General features: G+C 38.2%; 1 protein-coding gene across 4 annotated transcripts; it reads left to right on the forward strand.

The window, feature by feature from the left end:
- The first annotated feature begins 284 nt into the window (after positions 1-284).
- Positions 285-22,342, forward strand: LOC592246 (solute carrier family 35 member E3). 4 transcript variants are annotated; one of them, XM_031000298.1, is made up of 7 exons: positions 285-1,036; positions 2,171-2,281; positions 9,156-9,314; positions 10,257-10,339; positions 11,284-11,469; positions 13,605-13,700; positions 21,437-22,342. In XM_031000298.1, the coding sequence occupies exons 1-6, from the start codon at positions 641-643 to the stop codon at positions 13,657-13,659; spliced, it is 990 nt and encodes a 329-aa protein (XP_030856158.1). In that variant the 5' UTR covers positions 285-640; the 3' UTR covers positions 13,660-13,700; positions 21,437-22,342. The 4 variants fall into 4 exon arrangements, with proteins under 4 accessions (XP_030856158.1, XP_030856157.1, XP_030856159.1 ...); XM_031000297.1 differs by lacking the exon at positions 21,437-22,342 and adding an exon at positions 16,861-18,270 and having other exon boundaries at positions 286-1,036; XM_031000299.1 differs by lacking the exon at positions 13,605-13,700 and having other exon boundaries at positions 287-1,036.
- The last annotated feature ends 617 nt before the right edge of the window (positions 22,343-22,959 follow it).

Below are 22,959 nucleotides of genomic sequence, written 5' to 3' on the forward strand. Positions count from 1 at the left end.
GATACTGCGTTTTGGATGCCAAAACCATTTAGATCTTGTTACCCCCCCCCCCCCCCCCCTCCAAAGAAAATGCTCAAATTATTACGTCAATGGCATAACGTTTTGGGCATTATTGTTTGGGAGGATGCGGGAGAGGTATTGTCTCCCTTTAATGTTTACTCCCTTTCACCCCCCCCCCCCCCCCCCCTCTCTCTCTCTCTCTCTCTCTCTCTCTCTTCACTTTTTTTCTTTAATCGGGCCATTCGATTGGGAAGGGGGCACTCGCTCCACTCGCTAGTCTTCTTTGACAGATGCGTGCCTGTGCCAGCATTGGTATGACCCCGCGGCTCTAATTAATAAGAGGGTTAATAAGGAGCTGCTCCGATTCCAAGATTTGCGCGAGTGCAAAGACCGAATCGCTAGCAGCCAGATCTGTGTACCTGTTATGTGCATTATTTGGGGGGCTGGGCGTGACTTGTACGATCCCGCGGCAAAGAAAGTGCACCTCGCTAGCGAGCTACACATTGTATAGCTGGCAAGACTTTATAGGCAGGAACTAGCCGTCAGCACACTCGCGGCCCCCGCTCCAGCCCCGGCTGCTCGGAGTACTGCAGTGGTGTGTAACAGACCGATAATAGCAGAGATCAGCCTACTTTTCAACATGTCTGAAACGGGGAAGCCCAGCCAGCTTCTAATCTCGATTTCACTCGTCATCAATCTCTGCTCATCAATCCTCATCGTTTTCTTGAACAAATGGCTCTATCGGAACCATGGATTCCCCAACATCACTCTAACTTTTCTCCACTTTCTGATGACATCCCTTGGACTGGTCTTTTGCTTGATGTTGGGTTTGTTTCAGCGGAAAAGCATCCCCATCAAAAATGTACTACCACTGAGCTTAACCTTTTGTGGGTTTGTGGTGTTGACGAACCTTTCTTTACAGAACAACACCGTAGGAACATATCAGTTAGCCAAGGCGATGACGACTCCATGCATTCTTATTATTCAAACTGCCATTTATCGAAAAACATATTCAACAAGAGTAAAGCTGACACTGGTGAGTATGATAATCTTGGGTTTGGATTTTTCATCACACAGTCATGATAGGCTTTTAGTTTTATGGGTCAACTACTCAACCTGATAACCTGAGGAGAGTGAGGGGGGGGGGGGGTGTGCTCTCAATTCAATTCAATTCTTGATGCTATGAATTACAGCCTAGTTTCTAATCCTAGACTATGTAATATTTGTATATTTTGAATTATTACTATTAAGTAAATATTATTCCTTTTATTTATTGGTAGCAGGGGCCACACCACAGGGGGGCAGGGGTGCTGCAGCCCTCCCCCTATCATTTTGAAAAAAGGGAAGAGGAAGGGAAGGAGAAAGAGGAAAAGGAGAAAGAAAAGGAAAGGAAAAGAAGGAGAAGAAACAAAAAGAAGGAGAAGAAAAGAAAAAGAAGGGGATGAGAAGGAGGAAGGCCAGGAGAAAGAGAACTATAAAATGTAAATTATGACGTAAGGGAGGGCGGGGGAGACTGAGAGGGTAAAAAAATAAAGATAGAGAAGATAAAGAAAAAGAGAGAAAAAGCCAGCCAAATCACACGATCAGATTTTAGGATTAGACGCGTCATTATTACATTCACATTACTAGAAGTTCAAACATTGGTTTACGATGAAAAACCTTTCACCAACTGAAAAAAATCAAATTAATCCCTTAATCTCCTAAACTTTATGGCTGATCGTTCAATGGAAACGACAAATTCATCTATAACAACCCTTCTGAAAAAAAAAATATGGTGACTACCCCCCCCCCCCCCTGTGTTCTTGTTAGTTGAACTTAAGACCGTTTTCTTTTTAATTTGCAAAAAGTATGCACCAAATCTAGCCATTTATGCATCAATTTTATAAAAAGATCTTCAACTTCAACTCAGACAACCTTGCGTCGCGCCCATCCACCCCCCCCCCCCCTAACAAAATAACCTGGCGACGCCCCTGATTAGTAGTACTATTAATATTTTTGGTGGGGGGGGGGGGGTAAATCATTCATTTTAACATAGACATATATATATATATATATATCTAGCCTCTATTTATTTAAAAAATGGATGGTTTATGATTATATAATGTCTGTACTAATTTACACTTGTCATAAGTGTATCTCTCCTTATGCTTGTTTGTTTGTTTCTGCACAGATTCCCATAACCATGGGAGTTATAGTGAATTCCTTCTATGATGTGAGATTCAACGTAATCGGAACAGTTTTTGCAACGGCTGGAGTACTTGTAACATCAGTATATCAAGTGGTAAGTTCAAGCAGGCCTTTCTCTGGTTTAAAGGAATATTGCTGGTAGTTCATGCAACAATATACCCTTACAATGGAAGGAAAGTGAAAGAGCCCTGAATAGTTTGCTGAAAAAAAGTTCCTCCAGTGCAGAAGCTTCCAGTGAAATGGCTAAATCCAGTTGTACATTCTAAGTAGTAGGCCTATACCTAATGCTATGGTCACATTACCCAAAAGTAGTCTGCTCGGCGGCCGAGCGGCGAGTTTTTAACCAATTCTGCCCGGCGGCTGCCCGGCCACCGAGCGGCGGCCGCCCAGGCACCGCTCGTTTTTAGGGCATCGCTCGGTCGCCGCTGAAGTTTTAGCGCGGAGTTAAAATTTGGGCGGCGCCTGCTCACTTTTCACTCGCCGCCCAAAATACGCTCGGTGCCTGGGCGGTCGCCGCCCGGGCACCGACCTAATCGCTGGGCGATGCCTAATTCCAGCAGCGACCGAGCAGGCTACTGATCGGTCGGTCGCTGCTCTGATTTGTGACCATAGCTTAAGTGGGAATAAGTCAAGTTTGTTAGGTTGTTAAATGTTAGAGGCATTGTAGATCCAAAATGTACATTTCATATATACACCTTCCTTTCAAGATATTTCTTCAATATTCATTAATTTATTTATTCATGTATTCATTTTAGTGTCATATTTACTTATGCATATATTCATATATGTATGTCCTATCTGTGAAATTTAAACATTAGCAGTGTTCTAGTATTCAAGTTATGCAAGGAAACCTGTTTACCTAGACTTCACTGTCAGACACTATCGAGTGACTGACTGACATCTACATAAAATGAGCTGTAAAGGGTACATGAGCATTTGTCTACATCAATATTAAAACCACTAAAACTGGACTAGAGTCTAGTCTAGTCTAGGGGTCTAGATCAAGACCTAGCCTAGATAGATAGTCTAGACACTTTTTTCTAGTCTAGACTCCACTTATGGATCTAGACTAGACCGAGTATGAGAATGAGTATGACTAAGAAGGTGTAATTTGATCAAAGTCTACTTTCACCTTGTTCTATATTACTGGACCTGGTCTAGATCTCTAGATGTGTTTACTTTAGACCTTAACAAGTCCAATTTCTACATGTGGACCTGTCCTAATTAAGTGAATGATACACACATATCTCTTACATGTATGTAGAAGTGCTGATGTACTATTACTAACTTAGATCTAGATCTAGTGGTGGTAGACTCTACTGCCACTGGTACTATAGACCAAACAGTGGTCCGTGGTATCCCCTTAAAGCGGGTCCAGGACCAGTTGTCTTTGCTAGACCAATTACACAAGGGGGTCTAATTGTCTATGGATCTAGACTTGATATATTTTGATACATTTGAACCTACATTTTGAAGTTGTACATATAGATCTAGTCTATAGTGTAAATGCTAATTGCTATGTAGGCCTACATGTCGATTTAAGTCACAATTCATGTATTACATGTAATTACCTGTGTAGTCCAAGACCCCATTGTAGAAACCAGGATCATGGCTCGCTATCCAGAGATGAAGTGGGACCCTCAGTGTGGTCTCGCTGAAGAATTCACGTTATTTCAACAGCGAATGGAACTTTGCCTTCTCGATAATGAGATAACTGATACTACAAAACAGGCAACAAAAATAAAGATAGCTCTTGGGAACGAAGGGTTACGCAGGATAAACGCCTCTAGCCTCAGTGTAGAGGATCAGAAGGACCCAGGCAAGCTATGGGCCCTAATCGAAGGCCAACTGAATGTCAAAGTGAACTTCAGGATTCATCGTCTCGAATTAATGCGATACAAGCAGATGTCTGGAGAAACGATCGACGAGTTCGTCAATAGATGTCGGAGTAAGGCAAAGGAATGCAAATTCACCGAGGGGGAATTGAGTGAAAGACTCATAGAGCTGGTGATTTCGTCTACACAACTCGAGTCATTTCAGAAAGACCTACTCGACAAAGAAAAGGGGTTCTCAATTGATAAGCTTCTTGAAGAAGGCCGCAAATATGAGGCCATTCAAGTCGGTAAACAGTGCCTGCAGACGCTCCACAATATTGGAAGTGGGAACATTGATGCTGTTAGTCACGACAGTAGGCAGAAATGCAGGAACTGTGGTCTTTCACACCTTCCAAAGAGGTGTCCAGCCTTCGCGGACCTGTGCAATTCGTGTGGCGTCAAAGGACACTGGGCGAAGATGTGTCGAAAGACGAAAGAACAGGTCAAACCGAAGATTCCTCCTAGACGTCCACCATCACAAGACAGGTGGAGCTCACAGCAGAGACAGCCCAGAAACAGGCAGTATAGGCCTACATCCTTTCATAGCAGGAACCAGCGTAAGGTTGACGAAATTGGACCGGACGACACAAACCATCCGGACAGTGGGGAACGTGAATTCCACATGATACATATATCGCTAAACTCTATTGACTCGGAGGAGACCGAAGCATATGCGAGTATCAACATCATATGTCCAGACCTGAGGGGTCATCATCGCCTCAATGCAAAGGTTGACACAGGAGCCAGCGGTAATGTTCTGCCACTGCGGACGCTGAAGGACATGTACAGGGCTCGATGGAAAGATGTTATCCGTCCCACTACTACGCGACTATCTGCCTACGGAGAAACGCCTTTACGCTGCTTAGGCACCTTGATGATGTCGATGATGTATGAAGGGTCGCCTTGGGTCGTAGACCAAACATGGTATGTTGCGGACGTAAAGGGACCAGTCATTGTCAGACTTCCTACTTCCAGAAAGCTAGGGATTGTTACGATTCACACAGTAGAACAACAGATGGGCCTGGACAGTCCAAATGATCTTCCTCCCATCAGGTCAGCTAAAGACCTACAGGCGGCTTACCCAGACCAGTTTGACCAGATTGGGAACTTCAGTGGCAAGGCAACGTTGCACTTGAAGAAGGATGCAACTCCATCAATTGATGCGCCTCGAAAATGCAGCATCCACCTGAGGGACAAGCTCAAGAAAGAGCTGGATCAGATGGAAAGTAACGGCATCATTAGGAAAGTTACTCATCACACAGATTGGTGCAGTTCCCTCACCACAGCCCTGAAGAAGGATGGGTCATTGCGAGTCTGCCTTGACCCCAAAAGGCTCAATCAAAACCTGAAAAGATGCCCTCACAAGATTCCAACTCTAGAGGAGCTCAATCCTGCATTCTCACAGGCCAAGTACTTCTCGAAATTGGACGCAAAGGCAGGATATTGGTCAGTCCACCTGGACGAAGAATCGCAGGAGCTTACTACATTCAGATCACCATTTGGAAGGTATTGCTTTCGCAGACTTCCATTTGGACTTTCGGTGAGTCGAGACATCTTTCAACAAAGGATGGACACAATCCTTGCACAGGCGCCAGGCTGTGAAGGTATAGCTGACGACATAGCTGTATTTGGCAAGACTGAACAGGAGCATGATGATAATCTCTGGAGACTGATGGGAGTTGCACAAAAAGAAGGTCTGGTGTTCAACAGTACAAAGTGTGTGATCAAGGCGAGAAGCATCAATTTCTTTGGTTCACTGTACACAGACAAAGGCATACAACCAGATCCTAGCAAGTTGGAGGATGTCAGAGAAATGCCTACACCACAGAACAAGGACGATCTCCAGCGAGTGTTAGGGATGATGACCTATTTATCACCATACATCTCAAACTATGCTGAAAAGTCAGCAATACTGCGTGATCTTCTGAGGAAAGATGTTCCCTTTACCTGGCAGGAGGACCATGAGGAATGCTTTCAACGATTGAAATCAGAAATTTCAGAAGGAAAGTGTCTACGGTACTATAACCCCAGTGTCCCAACAGTACTAGAGGTAGATGCATCGCTCAAAGGACTTGGAGCCTGCCTCCTTCAGAATGAAAGACCAGTCGCATTCGCCTCAAAGAGTTTGTCAGATGCACAATCAAACTACTCAAACATCGAGCGAGAGACATTGGCACTTGTCTTTGGGATCACACGTTTCCATTCATATCTGTTTGGTAACCAGTTCACAGTCTACACTGACCACAAACCACTCGAAACGATCTGTAGAAAGCCCCTGGGGAGTGCGCCTCCAAGATTACAGAGGCTTCTCGTCAAAATACAGGGCTATGATTGTGATATCCTATACAAGCCCGGAAGTCAGATGACATTACCAGACACACTCAGTAGGTTGCCAAACCCCAGAAAGAGAGGAGACGTCATCGTTGAGCTCCATGTAGATGAAGTCATGGAGTTAGAAGAGAATCATGACAATGATCTGGCAAGCTTCACACCTATGAAGCAGACACAGCTGCAGAGAGAGACAGCAAGCGATCCAAACTTGAAGCAGCTGAGTAGAATTATTCACGATGGATGGCCAGACGTGATTAAGCAGGTTCCAAGCAGCTCAAGGATTCACTGGTCATACCGAGAGGAACTGGGTGTCGCCAACGGCATTATCTTCAAAGGAAGACAGGTGTTGATACCTTCAACGCTGCAATCAGACATCCTGGAGCAGCTACACACGAGTCATATGGGTATAGAGAGAACTCGTAGACTAGCAAGGGACACGGTATACTGGCCAGGCATCAATAAGGATATTGAAAACCTTGTCAAGACTTGCCCTGCTTGCCAGGAGAACCAGGATCGGCAACAAAGGGAACCACTACAACCGCACGAAGTTCCAATGACGCCATGGACAAAGGTAGCCACAGACCTGTTTTTTCTTGATGGAACTGAATACTTACTCATTACTGACTATCATTCCAAGTTCCCTGTGATCAGGAAAATGCACAGCACCACAAGTGCTACAGTTGCTACCGTAATGAAAGAAACCTTCAGCCTCCTGGGAGTGCCCTCCGAAGTTATATCTGATAACGGACCCCAGTTCATTGGAAAAGCTTTCAAAGACATGTGTGAGTCATGGAACATCAAGCACACCACCTCATCGCCGAGATATCCGCGCTCCAATGGCCTAGCTGAGCGGATGGTACGCACCATAAAGTCGATGATTAAGAAGTGCAAACAAACAGGACAAGATGTCCAAAAGGCACTTCTCCACCTTCGAGCAACGCCTCAATCGGACCTGCCATCTCCTGCCGAAATGATGTTTGGGAGGCAAATGAAGACAACCCTTCCAGGTCGCCATGATCATGACAGACAGATGAGCGATGTCCACGACCAGCTCCAGCGAAGGCGGGATGTGATGAAGACCGACCATGACAGACATGCCGGTCGGGTACTGTCCCTCCTGAAGGTCGGCCAGAAAGTCAGAACTTTGCATCCAGACGACAATACATGGCTGCCGGCTGAGGTTTCAAGAGTTTGCCCAGAACCAAGATCATATGAAGTGACAACACCAAATGGCAGGGTGTTAAGGAGAAACAGGTCCCATCTGCGAGAGATGCCGATACAAATAGAGGCGGCAACAGCACCCACACCAGGGACAGAGCATCTTCCAAGAGAGGATGGTGACACCTGCACAACACCCGCAGGAACACAGGATTTCGATGGTTCAATCCCTCGTTCTGATTCTTTTGCCTATGTCACACGATATGGTCGCAAGGTTAATCCCCCATCTCGTTATCAAGAATAAAAACTTCATCGATTAATAGATTGATAAACAACAACTATACTTTATTTGTTTAATGATTTAGCATACCCGGTAGAATTACATTGATGATAGTAAAACCTCATATTTGACATCAGGTGATTCAATTTCTTAATCAGTATACATGTATATAACCAAAATGTTTTATATAACTGCCACGCTTAATATTGGCTATCTTTCAACAGAAAATCTATTCTGTATACAGAACCGAATTTAACAATTGTATGTCGTGCTCGTGCATGATATTTCTTCTCTCCACACAAATGACCAGGTATTATAGTTTTGTTACGCTGATTTGTCGTATTGCTAAGTCCTAATTGAAATGGGATGAAAAACGTTTTTTCACAGGAAAATGTTGTTTATAACTGTTTGCCAGAAAGCAATATGGAATCACTTTAGTTTATTCCAGCAAAAGTTATGTAAATTATAAAAAGTTGAATTACATTATACAAGTATGTCGATTCAGCGACAAAAATATGCCTGTTATAGTGGAGGACACTATTTTACCTTTCTAAAATTCTTGTTGAAAGGTACTTGTAAGTTTTAGTTGAACAGTTTTTAGTACTGTGCTTCTCAAAAAAAAAAAAAAAAAAAGAAGAATATGTTTGGAATGTTTCCTCTTGTTGAAATTTCCAAATTGTGTTACTGTTTTAGTGGATAATTTTCGTCATGTACAGTGCCTATTGAGCAGGGAAGATATAACTGGTTAATGAGAGCACTTTCAACTTGTCATTGAAAGAAGGGGGATGTTGTGGTACTATATGAACAACATCAATAGTTCATTGATGTGCGTAATGAGGCCGCGATTGGCGGAAGGATACATGAATAAAGCACTTTCAAGATGGCCACTTATACATGAACCTTGTCTACAGTGATCTCTTATTTATCCGTTCATCTGATCTTTCAACACTTGTAATGGCCAAAATTAAACTGATTGAATCTTTGTACAGCACAAAATGTCAGTACGACCAGTCAGTAAAAGGGTCTGAAAATCAAACTATTACTCAGGTGATTGCAATCACAACTATTGGTCGTTAATTTCCCACACTAAAAGCCATTATCATGCCCTTTTGCTATGAGAGAAGTTCTAAAATAGTATTGTCTTTCAAATGCCTATGGAATTAAACCTTTTCATTTTTTGGGGCTGCAATTGGGACATAGTACCTTTTCTTTAACTTTTTCTTTTTAGAAGTGTTTTATTTGTAATGACATCATTATTACAATAATATACAAACATAATTCTTACTAATTCCACAATTAATATTCAATGTAATAATTGATTCCAGTGGGTGGGAACAAAACAACGTGAATTCCAGGTGAACTCCATGCAGCTGCTCTTCTACCAGGCGCCCCTGTCAGCATTCCTGCTCTTGTTTGTCATCCCATTCTGTGAACCTATCATAGGAGAAGGGGGTTTGTTTAGCAGTTGGCCTCCTCAAGTATATGTAAGTTATAAATCTAAATAGCCTAACTTACCGTTACTTTTGACAGCCAATCAGCGCTCGACACCGCTTGTTAAATTCGCACCTTGTTCCTTTTAGTTTATTTTGATCGATTTCGGCTTCCTGTTTCAATCTTGCGTTTTACTCTGATGAGTGCAAGTCCAAAAGCTAAAGTTATGTCTCTTTCCAACACTATTCTCTAATATAATAATAGTAATAGTTATGATGATAATACAGAATAGGATAATAAAAGTAGTAGTAGTAATAATAATAATAATAATAATTAAAATGATGATTATAATGATGATGACGGTGATGATGATGGTGATGATGATGATGACGATGATTAAAATGTATGATGATGATGATGGTGATGATGGTGATGATGATGATGGTGATGATGATGATAATGATGATGATGATAATGATAATGATGATATAATAATAATAATAATAATAATAATAATAATAATGATAATAATATTAATAGTGATGATTATGATGACATCAATGATCAATTCTTAGCATATTAGTAGGCTTGTCAGCATGGATTTACATTTTATAGAGACATTGTCATCTGCTAAGTACATGTACATTGAATATTTAGGTAAATTCTTTACAAAATATTTTTATGTGGCAGTATTATGAAGCCATATATTCATCTTCTTTAGAGAGTATACTGTTTTAGTTGCTTTAGAGAGAGACAAAATTGTTTTTAATTGATAAAAGAAACAAAATTGTTACATGATTAAGGAAAATATATGGCACACTCCTATAGTGCATGTGTACTCTGATTATTAGAATTGAAAAACTGCAATAAGGAGGCTGTATCATGTATATTGTCTCAAATAAATGTACCAAAGTATTGCTCGATAATTATGTGCAATACCATCTGAATTTTCCAGTTATTAAGACAAACTCCCTTTTGTATGTTCCTTTTTGCAGGGCCTTGTACTGGCATCGTGCTGTGTGGCTTTCTCAGTGAATCTCTCTATCTATTGGATTATAGGCAACACGTCTCCAATAACGTATCCTTTAAAGATGACTTGAATATCTGCAGGTACAAGCCTTGCAGGCCACTATTGGATATTCTTTGTGTACACTGTAAGCCATTTTGCTTGTGAAGCATGCATCTTGTCTGTTACTATGCAAGTTTGTTACCCATTTATCTGCAGAGTAACTGTTAAATTAATCATGATGGGGTTCAATCTTTTTTTCTTAATGTATCTATCAATTTGAAAACTGGTACATTTCCTTCAAAAATAGAATACATTTATAGATTTCTAGGATATGTCTATTTATTCGTAAAACAGAAGATTAGAGTCGCAAGTCATTTCTTATGATATTGAAAGTGCAGACCAATAAAGTAGTAGCATTTATATGAGCTTACATAAGCAGGTATCAACACTAACAAGTCTTGGTTGGTTGGTTGTTTGGTTTTACCTGAGTGCAAAGAAAGCATATGCTTGTGAGTAAGCAACCAGAGGACTGACGGCTTTAAGTCCTTTCCGAGGGACTTGGTAATGAGGATTAATGCCTTTAATACTAATGGGCGCACTAGCACATCGACTTGGTGTTGTACGTACCCGGGATCTCCCGGTTACAAGACCACTGCTCTACCACTGAGCCACTGAGCCATCATGCTTCCTTGGTTCTAAGGGCAAGTGAACAGGAAACTGAACAACATTGATTTGATTTTTTTTCTCTGACTGGAGAGGTCTACAGATCCTCTTTTTGCTACCTTTTTGTAGAATGCAGAACCCCCTCCCCCTTCCAGGTTGCAAAGCTCTAGAGTAGATGTAGTCATGTAGGTACAGTATATATATACATTACAGGATATTTCACAATAGTCACAGAAACAAGCAATTATTTTACGTTTAAAATCATTAGCCCAAAGTCATCAGTGACAAATGCCTATTACAACAAGTGTTTAATTTTAATTTATCATTTACCTTAACGTCTCCAATTACAGTTACAATATGGTGGGACATGCAAAGTTTTGTCTCACGCTTCTTGGAGGGTTTTTCCTCTTCCATGAACCATTAGCTTTCAACCAGCTTGGAGGCGTTGGACTTACGTTAAGTGGAATCGTCATCTACACACACTTCAAAGTCCAGGAACAAAATCAAGAAGAAACTAAAACGCCAGCTAAAACATAGTAAGTATGCATCATCATATCATTTTTTTCTTTCTCTCTCTGTCTCTCCTTTGCTCGTCCTCTCTCTCTCTCCCTCTCTCTCTCTCTCTGCCTGTCTGCCCCCCCCCCCCCTCTCCTCTCTCTCTCTCTCTTTCTCTCTCTCTTTCTCTCTTCATTTGTATAAGTTTTTCTGGATTAAAAGATTTTTTATTATATCGTCTTTATTCCATTACCATGTGTTATGACGGTTAGCAAATTCCAACATAATTGAAAAGAAAACAGAGACTTCAGAAAAACACTAATGGATGCAATTAATTGCTAAATATTTACTACGCTTTTACCCAAAGTGGAGAACGCAAGCATTACGTGAATTTACATGCATACAAGATAAACAGTATTTACGGCAGCCATTTGTTTATTTCTTCTTGTTTTTTGTTTGTTTGATTTTTTTTTTATTGTTATTGTAAAGGTGATACATGTACATGTATCTCATCACAGAATAAATGTATTTGATTCCCAGATTTCTTTGGGTGTTTCCAATCTTCATGATACATGTATATTTATTTACCTGTAAGACCCATGTATCTGTTTGACAAACACAAGGAATATCCTTGGCAAATTTCTTTGTTCAAACTGGGAGTCTAAAACATTGATATTATATATATATCGATATAAAAGTGGTTATGGTATGTTAATGTAAACTTGTAAAGCAATATTTTGTTTAAAACGAATGTTATCTGTGTGCAAGTGCAATGCTAATTTATTAGACATTTGGTTTTCGTTTTGATGTTAGGCCAGTTAGTACATTCATATGTGTACATGTATCAGGACCATACCCCCCCCCCTCCCCCCCCCCCCCCCTGCTAGCGACGAGAGGTCCATTAAAAAAAATATGCTCAGTGTGATATTAGGTAAAGGAAATATGTAACAAGCAAACAACATAGGTAGGATACAGTTATTAGTGAAACCGTCTTGGTGTTCAAAATTGTACCTAAAACTTAATTTTCAGTCAGATTATGCCAACAAATTTCCCAGGTCACACCCTCTCTACAGATCCCCCCCCCCCTCAACTTGGATATCTGCACACTCGAAGGGGTCCCCCTCATATAATGTCTAGTTGTCTACACCTCCCCCCCCCCCCCCTCCAAAAAAAATCCTAGTTAAGGGCCTTTGTATAGTATATCCCATCCCATTTGCTGAGCATGATTTAAACCCAGTTCACTGTAGAATAGGGTTTTTTGTGGAACGGGTACAGTAATGTTTTCATCCTGTTTCTTTTGACTATTTCCTGATTAAGTTTTGTGAATGTGGAGTTTGATTATAAGTTTGTACCAGCTGTGTGAAATTGATAGGCTTTCGCTAGTTTTGGGATAACTCCATGGTGAAAGATGTGATTCAAAGGATTAAAATATAGTGTTGATTTCGGAAGATTTCTTTTTTCTTCAAATTATTTATCAATTACTTATTAATACTTTAATCATCTTTCTGTATTTAATGCAGTCATAGAGATGAATAATAATCTACGATGGTGTGTTTGTATTTTCAGAAGTGAGTACAGAAGAAATTAATTAATAAGAACATATCGTCAGCCGGCTGGCAGAGGGGCGTTAGCGGGCGAGCGACTCGAAAACTACTTTTCGAATTATTCGCATTTAAAGATTTGTTTTACATTTAAACTGCTTTCCGTCCAGAAAATTGGTTTAAAACTTAAATACTAATAGAAATGTTATAGTAGTACACGGCCAGTTTTATAAAAGTTTGAGGCGATTTAGTGCTAACGCCCTTCTGCTTAACGCATCATTTTTTTACCTGTAGATCGAACTAATGCTTTCTGCCACCCAGGCGACGATATAAGCATGATAAATATCCAAACTGGAAACTACTTGTATAATACATTGTATTGTATGAAGAATGGTACAAAATTACGTTTTAAAAAGGTAAGACTTTACCAGAGACTTAAATAGATCAAGAGAAGAACATTCTTTGATATTACTAGGAAGTTTGTTCCATAGTTGAGGGACTGCATGTTGAAATGCTTTATGACCCTATGATATTGTAGTTAGCATATCCTAAAAACCTTGGTTTCAGCTTCATAGCTTGCACTCTTATACCCAGCCATATTGAAATCTTTTCTTCATATTGATCTATAATTATAGTGAGAGTTACGACGATGGTTTTCGTCAATCGAGGAGAAATGTGTTACCGAGATGATAGTCTTCTCATTCTCAGGCTGCTCTTTGCCTTCTTTAGCTGTAAGTGATCTCTCATCTTGTGACTGGAAATGCATGAATGGATTGGACGCCATAATCTACCAAACACTCACCTTATTTGTTTTTTTTTATAATTTGGAATGCTCAACTGACCCTATTATTCCCTTTCCCTTATGTTAATGCCTACAGCTGCACTGTCACAGTACACCGTTATCCTTTTTTTTTAAATCACAAAATTAATCATTCTTGTCACAGTTAATATTGCATGTAATTTATTTTTTCGAGTTTTTGTCTTGCTTTTGAAGAATATTACTGTACATCTATCTTTCTTGCTCCATGTTGAATGATCAACTGAGTCTATCATTCCCTTCCCTGTGTTACTACCTACAGCTGCGCCCATTGTCCTTTTAAAAAAGAATCACAAATTGAACTATTCTTAGCACAGTTAATGTTGCATGACATTCAATTTGGCTGCTTTTGCACAAGATTATTACCATACAGCGTGTCCACACACAAAACAATTTATCCCGAAACTCTATAACGAAACATCGTATAAAGAATCATTGTATAAATTTCAGAGTGTCCACACACAAGAAACGTCGTATAAATAATCATCGTATAAATTCTAGGATGTCCACACACAGAAGAAAGTAATCCTGAAACTCTACAGCGAAATGTCGTATAGTTGCGCAGTTTGCTACTGCGGTCATGAAATGGTTGCGGAAATGAGAGGTCTGGTCTACGTCTCCTTTCGCTCGAGGTCACGTTAAGCCCCGCCCAGTTAGTTACACTAGTTACACTAGTTCCGTCCATACACAACATCTTCCATGATTAAGCGTGATTAGGCGTGATTCTTCATTGGGTTTCAGTTCGAAACGATGCCCAAGCCTGCGTTTCGTTAGACTAGTTTCGTTATACGACGTATCGTTAGTGAGCGTCCACACACACATATTTCATTGTAAAACTATCGCAAAACGGTATCAATATCGCGAAACGGTATAGCTTATCACGCCTAATCACGGAAAATGTTGTGTGTGGACAGGGGGTATCTATCTTGCTCAGTGTGCTTCAACTGTGCATGTATAATGTATGTTTAATCAGGCTTGATAGATCTGTATGTCATGGGAATCCTGCATGGGAACCCTGCATGTGTGGGAATCCAGATTAATAGACTAAACAATAGGTTAACAAATCTGTTGTTCTGGGATTTTGGAATGGGTCGGGAAATGCTAGCTGGTAATGTTGTGTTTGTTTTGATTTTTGAATGGTCTGACGTACATGTATCTGCATGATGAATGGAATGGATTGTGGGTGAAGTCAGAGATACACAAACCTGGGTTTTGTTCCATTTCTTAAAGTATTTTAGTGATTTTCTTTCCCTGAAGGTAATGTAATTGATGACACATGGGGGGGGGGGGGTGACTAAGTCCCTTCGCGATTGGTTTCGGAACCGGGGGGGGGGGGGGGGGTTGTGGGGAGGAGAGGGAAATGTTTTTGTAAAATATTGTTCCACTTTTTTTCTGCTTGTGTGGTCATAATGAGTCTCCGGCGTGTGATTCAACATCTGGGGAAATTTGAAGGCTTTGTCTTGACACATTTTAATTATGTGAATGTGGTACAGTACATTATGTATCCCTTAGATTGTCTTTGTCACATAAATCAGCAGCACTGGTTGCATATGGTTGGGATATAGGTTAGGGCGGTCTTCAGACTACAGTTATTTGGTTAACTTTGCTGAAGGCCTGGCAGCACAGTCGGTTGCACCCAGTTTTTCATGTAGTTTTGTGTGATTTGCAATTAATTAATTATTTTCATTTCTGTAGTTTTGTATCATGTGTTTTTTGCCAAATAAAGTAATAAAAGTAATAATAATAATACAGTAAGGTCTCCAGCTCATTCCTCTATGCATGAATATTTTGGGCATGGCTACAATTCCTGTCTTTACTTGTATGTTTGTGTTTGTTTGTTTGTTTGTTTTACTTTATATAGTTGTTTGTGAATTGTTGTCCGTGTACTCATGATTAGTACTAATAATATTAAATTAATCCCATAGTATGTAACTAATGCATCATCATCATCATCATCATCATCATCATCATCATCATCGTAATCAATATCATTGTCATCATATTCATAAGCGTCATCATCGTAATCAATATCATTGTGATCATATTCATAAGCATCATCATCATCATCGACACCATCATCATACCATTATCTCCATCATATCATCATCATCTTCATCATCATCATCTTTATCATCATAATCATTATTATCATCTTAATCATCATCAACATATCATCATTATCATAATCATCATCAACACCATCATCATCATCATCATCATCATATCATCACCATCTACACCATCATCATCACCGTCATATCATCATCATCATCATCATCATCATAATCATCAATATCATCATCATCACCATCATCAACACCATCATCATCACAATCATCATCAATATCATCATCAATATCATCTTCATCACCATCATCACCACCATCACCACCATCATCACCATCATCATCACCATCATCATCATCATATCATCATGTCATCTTCATCATCATAATGACATCACTACAATTATATTACCACTACTTCTGCTACCTAATAGTACAGTAGGAAGTCATTAGGCACACATCAATTTGCCTTCCACGTACTGATAGCAGAGAATTGCCCGAGTATAATTATGGATCACACTGTAATTTAAGCTGCACAGGCTCAAGTGGCCGATCGATCAAAATTTAAAAAAATAAAAAATAATGATGAGGCTCAGTTACATACGATGCATATCTTGAGAAGTTTGTTTTTGAAATTTTCTACAAGGAGCATTATGTGTTTCATTTTTTGAGGATTTGATAATATTGTCTCATTCTGAAAAGCATGTTAAGAAGAATTTGATTCTTATTCAGCATATAACTTGTCAAGAAATTGTATGTTTATCATCCAGAGTTTGATGCAATTGATGATGAATAATGGATATCAAATTCTGATATAACCATTTGCTGTAACTTGTAAGCATTCAAAATTTCATATTATTGAAATCACATGTGCTGATTAAAAATATTTTCTTAAATTTTCTAGAGTCTAGATGATTGCACATTTCATTGTTTCAGTCTTCATATTATTTCATCATCACTCTACCAATCTCCATCTCTTTTTTGTCTTTCCTATTCTCATCCATATAGGTCTGCCTAACTTTGAGAGATGTTCTCCAGTCTGCCTATTGCTTCATATCCAGTCACTCTCATTTCTACTTTGCAATTTTTCCTTTTTTGTTTATCTCTCTCTGTACATTCACCATAAGCTTTTGCAAGATTTCTGCCTTCTGTTTTAGAACTTCATGGATTTCATTCTCATCTTAACTTGCATCATGAGATTAGTTCAGTCTAGCCTATAATACTTTAATTTTTTGGCCCAACTGAAGGACCTGCTTTTTGCAAAACCATTAACTCCTAGGTCAATCCAAGAGGTTTTTAAAACAAGGTTTCACCGTATCATATATTGCTCATTAGAGGTTTTTAAAACAAGGTTTCACTGTATCATATATTGCTCATTAGTACACAGCCAGGGATATCCCAAGGATTATTCCTAGCTATTTTGACAGCCAATTTATGGTGGAGGGGGGGGGGGGGCAGATACATAGACAAGAGGCTGAGAATGTATTTCCAATTAAATTCCATTTATAATGATCGAACCACTGAAAAAAATGAAGTCAATAACTCAGTTGGTCTTGTTTTTTAGCCTTCAAGTATTTTCTGAACAGAAAGTTATTACATGTATTTTAATAGCAAACAAGAAGAGTACACAAAGGTTGAAACAAGGTCTTTCTAACGAAACAAATACAACTAAACTTTCTATCAGAGCTTCTTTAGTTTCTAGCTACTTACATGTAGTTTCTTGTGTTGTCAGCCCTCTTGTACAATTCAAGCATTTGAATACTTTGTTGAATGAATTGCCAGTGTGAATCAATGCCTACCACTGTGGATATTAAGTGCTTTTGACCAGTCTTTTGCTACCTCCCCCTCCCCCAAAAATTATTTCTGATAAGTTTAGTTTTGCTGAGATTTCTTCCATCCGCTAGATAGGTCAACTTTGTCTGACTGGGATAAGTTTATCATAATAATCAGTGATATTTTCCAGAAAATAACTTCATAAACATACAATAGTCAGACAAAGTTGGTGTTTCTAGTGGGAGCAATTAAATTACTTGCAAGGTTACTTTTATGTATTGATAAGTAAATAATAGTACAGGCCTAACTGAAATAGATCAAATTAGAGGAAGAGAGTTGTATATAATGGGTTGAATACATACAATAGTTGTTTTTGGTTTGGAATCCTTAATTGAATGAATACACAGTATTACTGCAGAGTGAATGGAGTATAGTATACAAATATACACTGTCTTGAGAGGTTCTGGTTAAAACTATCCGCAAGAGGTGACTCCAATAGTACTATTTGCTGAGGGGCGCAACCCCAAAGCAAACGGTACTTTTAGAGTCACCGAGGCCCATAGTTTTAACAGTACCTCGAATAGAAGGCATGGTATAATTTTTTTATATCTTGCATCAAATTACCATTTTGGGGAGAGAAAAAAATTTAGAATTAAAAAAAAAAAAAAAAAAATTATTAAAAAAAGATTTTAAATATTTTGTTTTTATTAAATTAAGATTTGGGAAAGAAGAAAAAAATTGGTTTAAAAACAAAAAATCACATTTTTTTTCAACTCCCAAATAAGTACTCCCAATTAGTACTCTCATTATAGTACTTTTTCAGAGCAACCTTCAAATAGTTGAAATGTTCAGGTCACGTGACGAGCTCTCAACCAATCAAAAACCAATACATTTTTGATGCATGAAATAATACTTTCTATTTTCAGGGCTCTAAAAGCCTTAACTTTTGATAACTTACTTTAAAATAGAAATTAAATAGTGCTCCATTTAAATTGTGGTGAAGAAAATAGTGTTTAAGCAGTCTCTTGACTCTGACATAATGGCTGGAATAAAGATTTATTCGCTTGATGATGAAGAACACTTACATTTATATTTTTCTATTGATATTTATGCTTACGTATTATACAAGTAATGTGTAACTGTAACTGAAATTATGAAATGTTTTATTGCATTACAATTTGCAAAGTGAATGAAACCAACTTGATCATATGTATTTTTGACAACATACACAATATATACAAAATGAATGATGTGTTTAAAGTCATGAGTGTTGTATTCAACTCAGTTTGAAAAAAGTAATGCAATGATGAGTATTTTGGAAATGGTAACATTTGGTTTGTAGTACATGTAATAATATGGAGAACTTGAACCCCCGTGTCAAACACAACATATTCCACCTGATTGGTGAGACACAGTGCTTAAGGATGTTGGTTGAAAGTATGTTTGTCTGTTTGTCTGTCTGTTTGTTCATTCGTCCATTTTCATCGATCCCTTGCTTAATATTGGTAGCCTCCCTTGATATGCAGACCTGTTCGTAAACGGAATGAAAATGAAACGATCGACGTGCCTTTTATTTTGGGGGCATTTTGAGAAACCAAGATCATTTTCGTCATAACATTTTGGAGGTACGGACATTGTGTTTTGACACTGACTTGCACATTTAAAAGAATGCAATACTTAGGTTTTACTGCGCGGGTTTCGTCTAAATTCAATCAATCTCGTCTCACATTAAAGATCACTATTGTTTTGTTTTGTTGTTTGTTTGTTTACTTTATTTTGTTTTTTATGATACAGATAATGATTTTAAGACTTCATATTTTGTTTGGAAAAGGGTTAGAGGTAATCAAATTAACTGTCAGTATATTTTGATATGTCAGATATTCCTCTATATAACCAGGAAAATGGGGAAAAATATTATGATGTTAATTGGGTTTCAGGATATTGTAAGTACATGTATATGAAAAGACATTAAAATGATTTATTCATATCGTATATAAACTTTTTATCACTGTATACTCTCTTTGCTTTTTTTGTTTGCATGTGATTTCCAATGTAATCTATAGTAAATATAAGATGGTCTTCTTTTTTAAGTTACTATCAAGTCGACATTGAGCTGTCAAACTGAAGTTGTGTGTGTATAACAAAGGAAATGGAGGCTTCAGACTAATACACATTTATCTGTTCGCTATTAATGGTATAACCATATTTCCGTTTCATCTGGGGTATTGACAACTCAAGGGGTCCCGATGGGTTTTCAATAGTACTTGAACCTTTTAATTGGGTCAAAGACGCTGATAGGTTTCAAGTCGTTTTTAAAGGTCATTTGAATTTCTGTTTGAAGGGATCACTTTTCAAAGTCCACCGTCGTTCAATAGACTAACATCTAGACAACTAAATCCACAAACTCCTCTTAAATTTGCTTACCACGGACTGAGTAAATTTACCCCTCTTTATTGATATATACTTTGGCAGGGTTTAAACTAACACAAGTCTCCCTACGCTACAATAACTGATTGCGAATATGTATACCGCTCCCAGCTTTTAAGAGCTCGAGGCCGGTATATAGAAGAGCAATCTGTGGAATTGCAATGTAATCTTATAATCGAGATAATGATAATGTATGAGACTATATTAATAAGTTAGTTGAACAACAATATTCCTATTGAAAGGATTATGTTAGTGCTATATTGAATGCACCATTGTACAGCTATTAATATATATATATGTACAAGAATGAAATGTTAATTCTGGTAGATCTTTTCGAATATTATTTTGATCCCTCCTGCAGCCGTACCTATTTGGCCTGATCACATACTCACATAATTTTAGAATGAAGAGGGGTACGTCACATGCCCCCTTCCAACAATGCCCGTATCAGTAATTTTACGGTTGTTGTAGTTGTAAATATGTACCTATAGGATTTTATCTTCGTAGGTAGTATAATCTTTGTCTACCTATTGTTTTTCTTCAATTCATTTTTTCGTTTCCAAACATAAAATAAAACAAAAAACATGATTACAGGGCACGGTTGATACTCACAAATAGTAAACAAACGTAGGCCTACAATAAATGAATGCACAACATGACTTGGATCATAAATAACTAACAATTTAATACCTAATTTGTTCACAATGTACAAGGAATTGCACAATTCTTTATTTGTTCCGTTGCCAAACAAACAAACAAGACTAGAAAACAAGAAGAGATGTTTGGAAATGCAGGGGGCCTACATGGAAGGCTTGTAAATGGCTGTCCTATATGGTGGGATGGTAGAGCCCAGGGCCCATATTCATAAAACCTTTATAAGCCTAAAGTTGTGAACTAACTAGCCTAATAGTTGACAACTAACCTACTATTGTTTTATGAATATGGGCCCAGGACAGGTCAACCAAGGGCTTCATGTAAAAACCCTTTGACTTCACTGTCGGCCTCTACATTTCCACCAAATTTTTTTTCTTCGTTTTTCTTGTCTTGTTTTGTTTAGATCTGATATAGACATGCATGTACCGATCGAGAAACAGGCGGAGGCTAAATACATTTCCATGGCTTTACCAGCACTTCTCTATTAAAACTGATAGGTTTGTAGATATACGACACACGCTCCGGCGACAATGGATCCGTGTTTAAATACATACACTAATAGAATTCCCAAGATCAGCCATGGACCGAACACTAACCCTGTACCTGAAACATAAACCCAGTGTTAACACTGGTCAACCAGCTGGTCAACCTAAAATCTTTGCACATGGCAGTTGTCAGATCACTGGACGGTTGCTGTTAATTGTATTATTATTTGTTTTGTTCCGTGCAGTGACACAGTTCGAATGGATGAAGAGAAGGGCAGTAATCAGATCAGATGAACATCAGACTCGTGAAGAGCCTCTCCGGCCGAACAATCTCTGAAAATATTATCTTGTCACAACTAAATGAGGAAAATGCAGATTTTCACTCTTTTTTTTAAATACCGTTTTGAAATTGCAATGGTGCTCTTAATTGAGAAAACGTTGTCATTATATCTCATTTTGTATTTGAAGTGCCATAGTTATTGGTCTTCCTTGTGTTAGAATCATCATCTTAAAATTGTGTATAAAATCGTAATTTTGTTTGTGCAATAAACTCACAAAATAACAAATAAGCAAAATGGTTGATAACAGTACACGATTTCTAATCTTTCTATATGATAAGGAAATATAATGATAGTGATATTTGACTCACATAATTTCGATTTTGTAACTAGGAAAATATAACCTTGCTTTGGCATTACAGGGTTATAACAGCCAGTATTTGCTAAGGATGGTAAGTTTTTACATACGATATCAAATTTTGATAATGATGGTACATGACTGTATTTAAAATAAGGTTGCCATATATGCTGCAAAGTTGGATATTAGGTTTGTTAAGTTATTTTTCAAATCGATTGCTTAATTGTTTGTCTTACCCGACTGTTTAGGAAGCATGTGTATGTGTGGATACAAATCTTTCGTTCTCAGAACAACTCGGTAGTTAAACTTATAAATCAATATTTGTCATGAAGCTACGCAAAGTAAATAATGTGTCACTTTTTTGAGAATATGGAATTTGAATGTTATATTCGTTATATACGTTAAAAATATTAACATTGTATTATTTATACAATCATTATACACGTATTCCTTTCGTATTCAGATAATAATATATAGATAATTTATCACGGTATCAGTGTCATATACCATCTTGAGTTCTCAGAAAGTGTTTTTTATATACATGTAATTCGAAATATTACGATTATTCACTGTAATTTGGGCTATTTAGAAATGTGTGGCAAATGTAGAGTCAGAACATGGTATTATTGCAATGAGATTTTCTGGGGTTGAAAATAACTATTGTCTTTCATATATGTATGTTTTGGTGCATGTTTTTCTAATATGAATGTCTTAGAGATCTGTGGTCAACTGAAATTTCTAATTTGTATCTTGGAAAATATAGTATAAAGTATAGTATTTAAAATAATTTAACCACTTGTATATTAATACAGTGTTTTCCGGCTTCAATTTAGTTTATATCGCTAGGATATTATATTATTAGTGATACTTTTATGAATGAATCATCCCCAAATTCATTGGGGTAAACGGGGTGGTGTTTATGGTGCTCGGACATTATTCTACTATGTTTGTAAACTAAGGCTTTAACAGTGGAATATGCTTACCGGCAATTTACTTTGATATAATGAGATTTTGTTCGTAAACTTCGCCCGGAGGTTGTGTATTGCATCATGTTGTTAAATGTCGAATCCGGACACCTACCCCCTAGACATCCACCCCCGGATAACGCCCCCAGTCAACTACCCCTTAGGAC

The sequence above is a fragment of the Strongylocentrotus purpuratus genome, unplaced genomic scaffold, assembly GCF_000002235.5.
Source record: "Strongylocentrotus purpuratus isolate Spur 01 unplaced genomic scaffold, Spur_5.0 spur5_scaffold_6, whole genome shotgun sequence".
In the NCBI taxonomy this organism is placed as follows: Eukaryota; Metazoa; Echinodermata; class Echinoidea; order Camarodonta; family Strongylocentrotidae; genus Strongylocentrotus; species Strongylocentrotus purpuratus.

Excerpts from the sequence above, each read along its gene's own strand:
- LOC592246 (XM_031000298.1), top strand. The coding sequence starts at position 641 with ATGTCTGAAACGGGGAAGCCCAGCCAGCTTCTAATCTCGATTTCACTC. Across the intron at positions 2,282-9,155 it reads TAACATCAGTATATCAAGTG|TGGGTGGGAACAAAACAACG; the intron begins GTAAGTTCAAGC and ends AATTGATTCCAG. Across the intron at positions 11,470-13,604 it reads AAAACGCCAGCTAAAACATA|TGAGAGTTACGACGATGGTT; the intron begins GTAAGTATGCAT and ends CTATAATTATAG.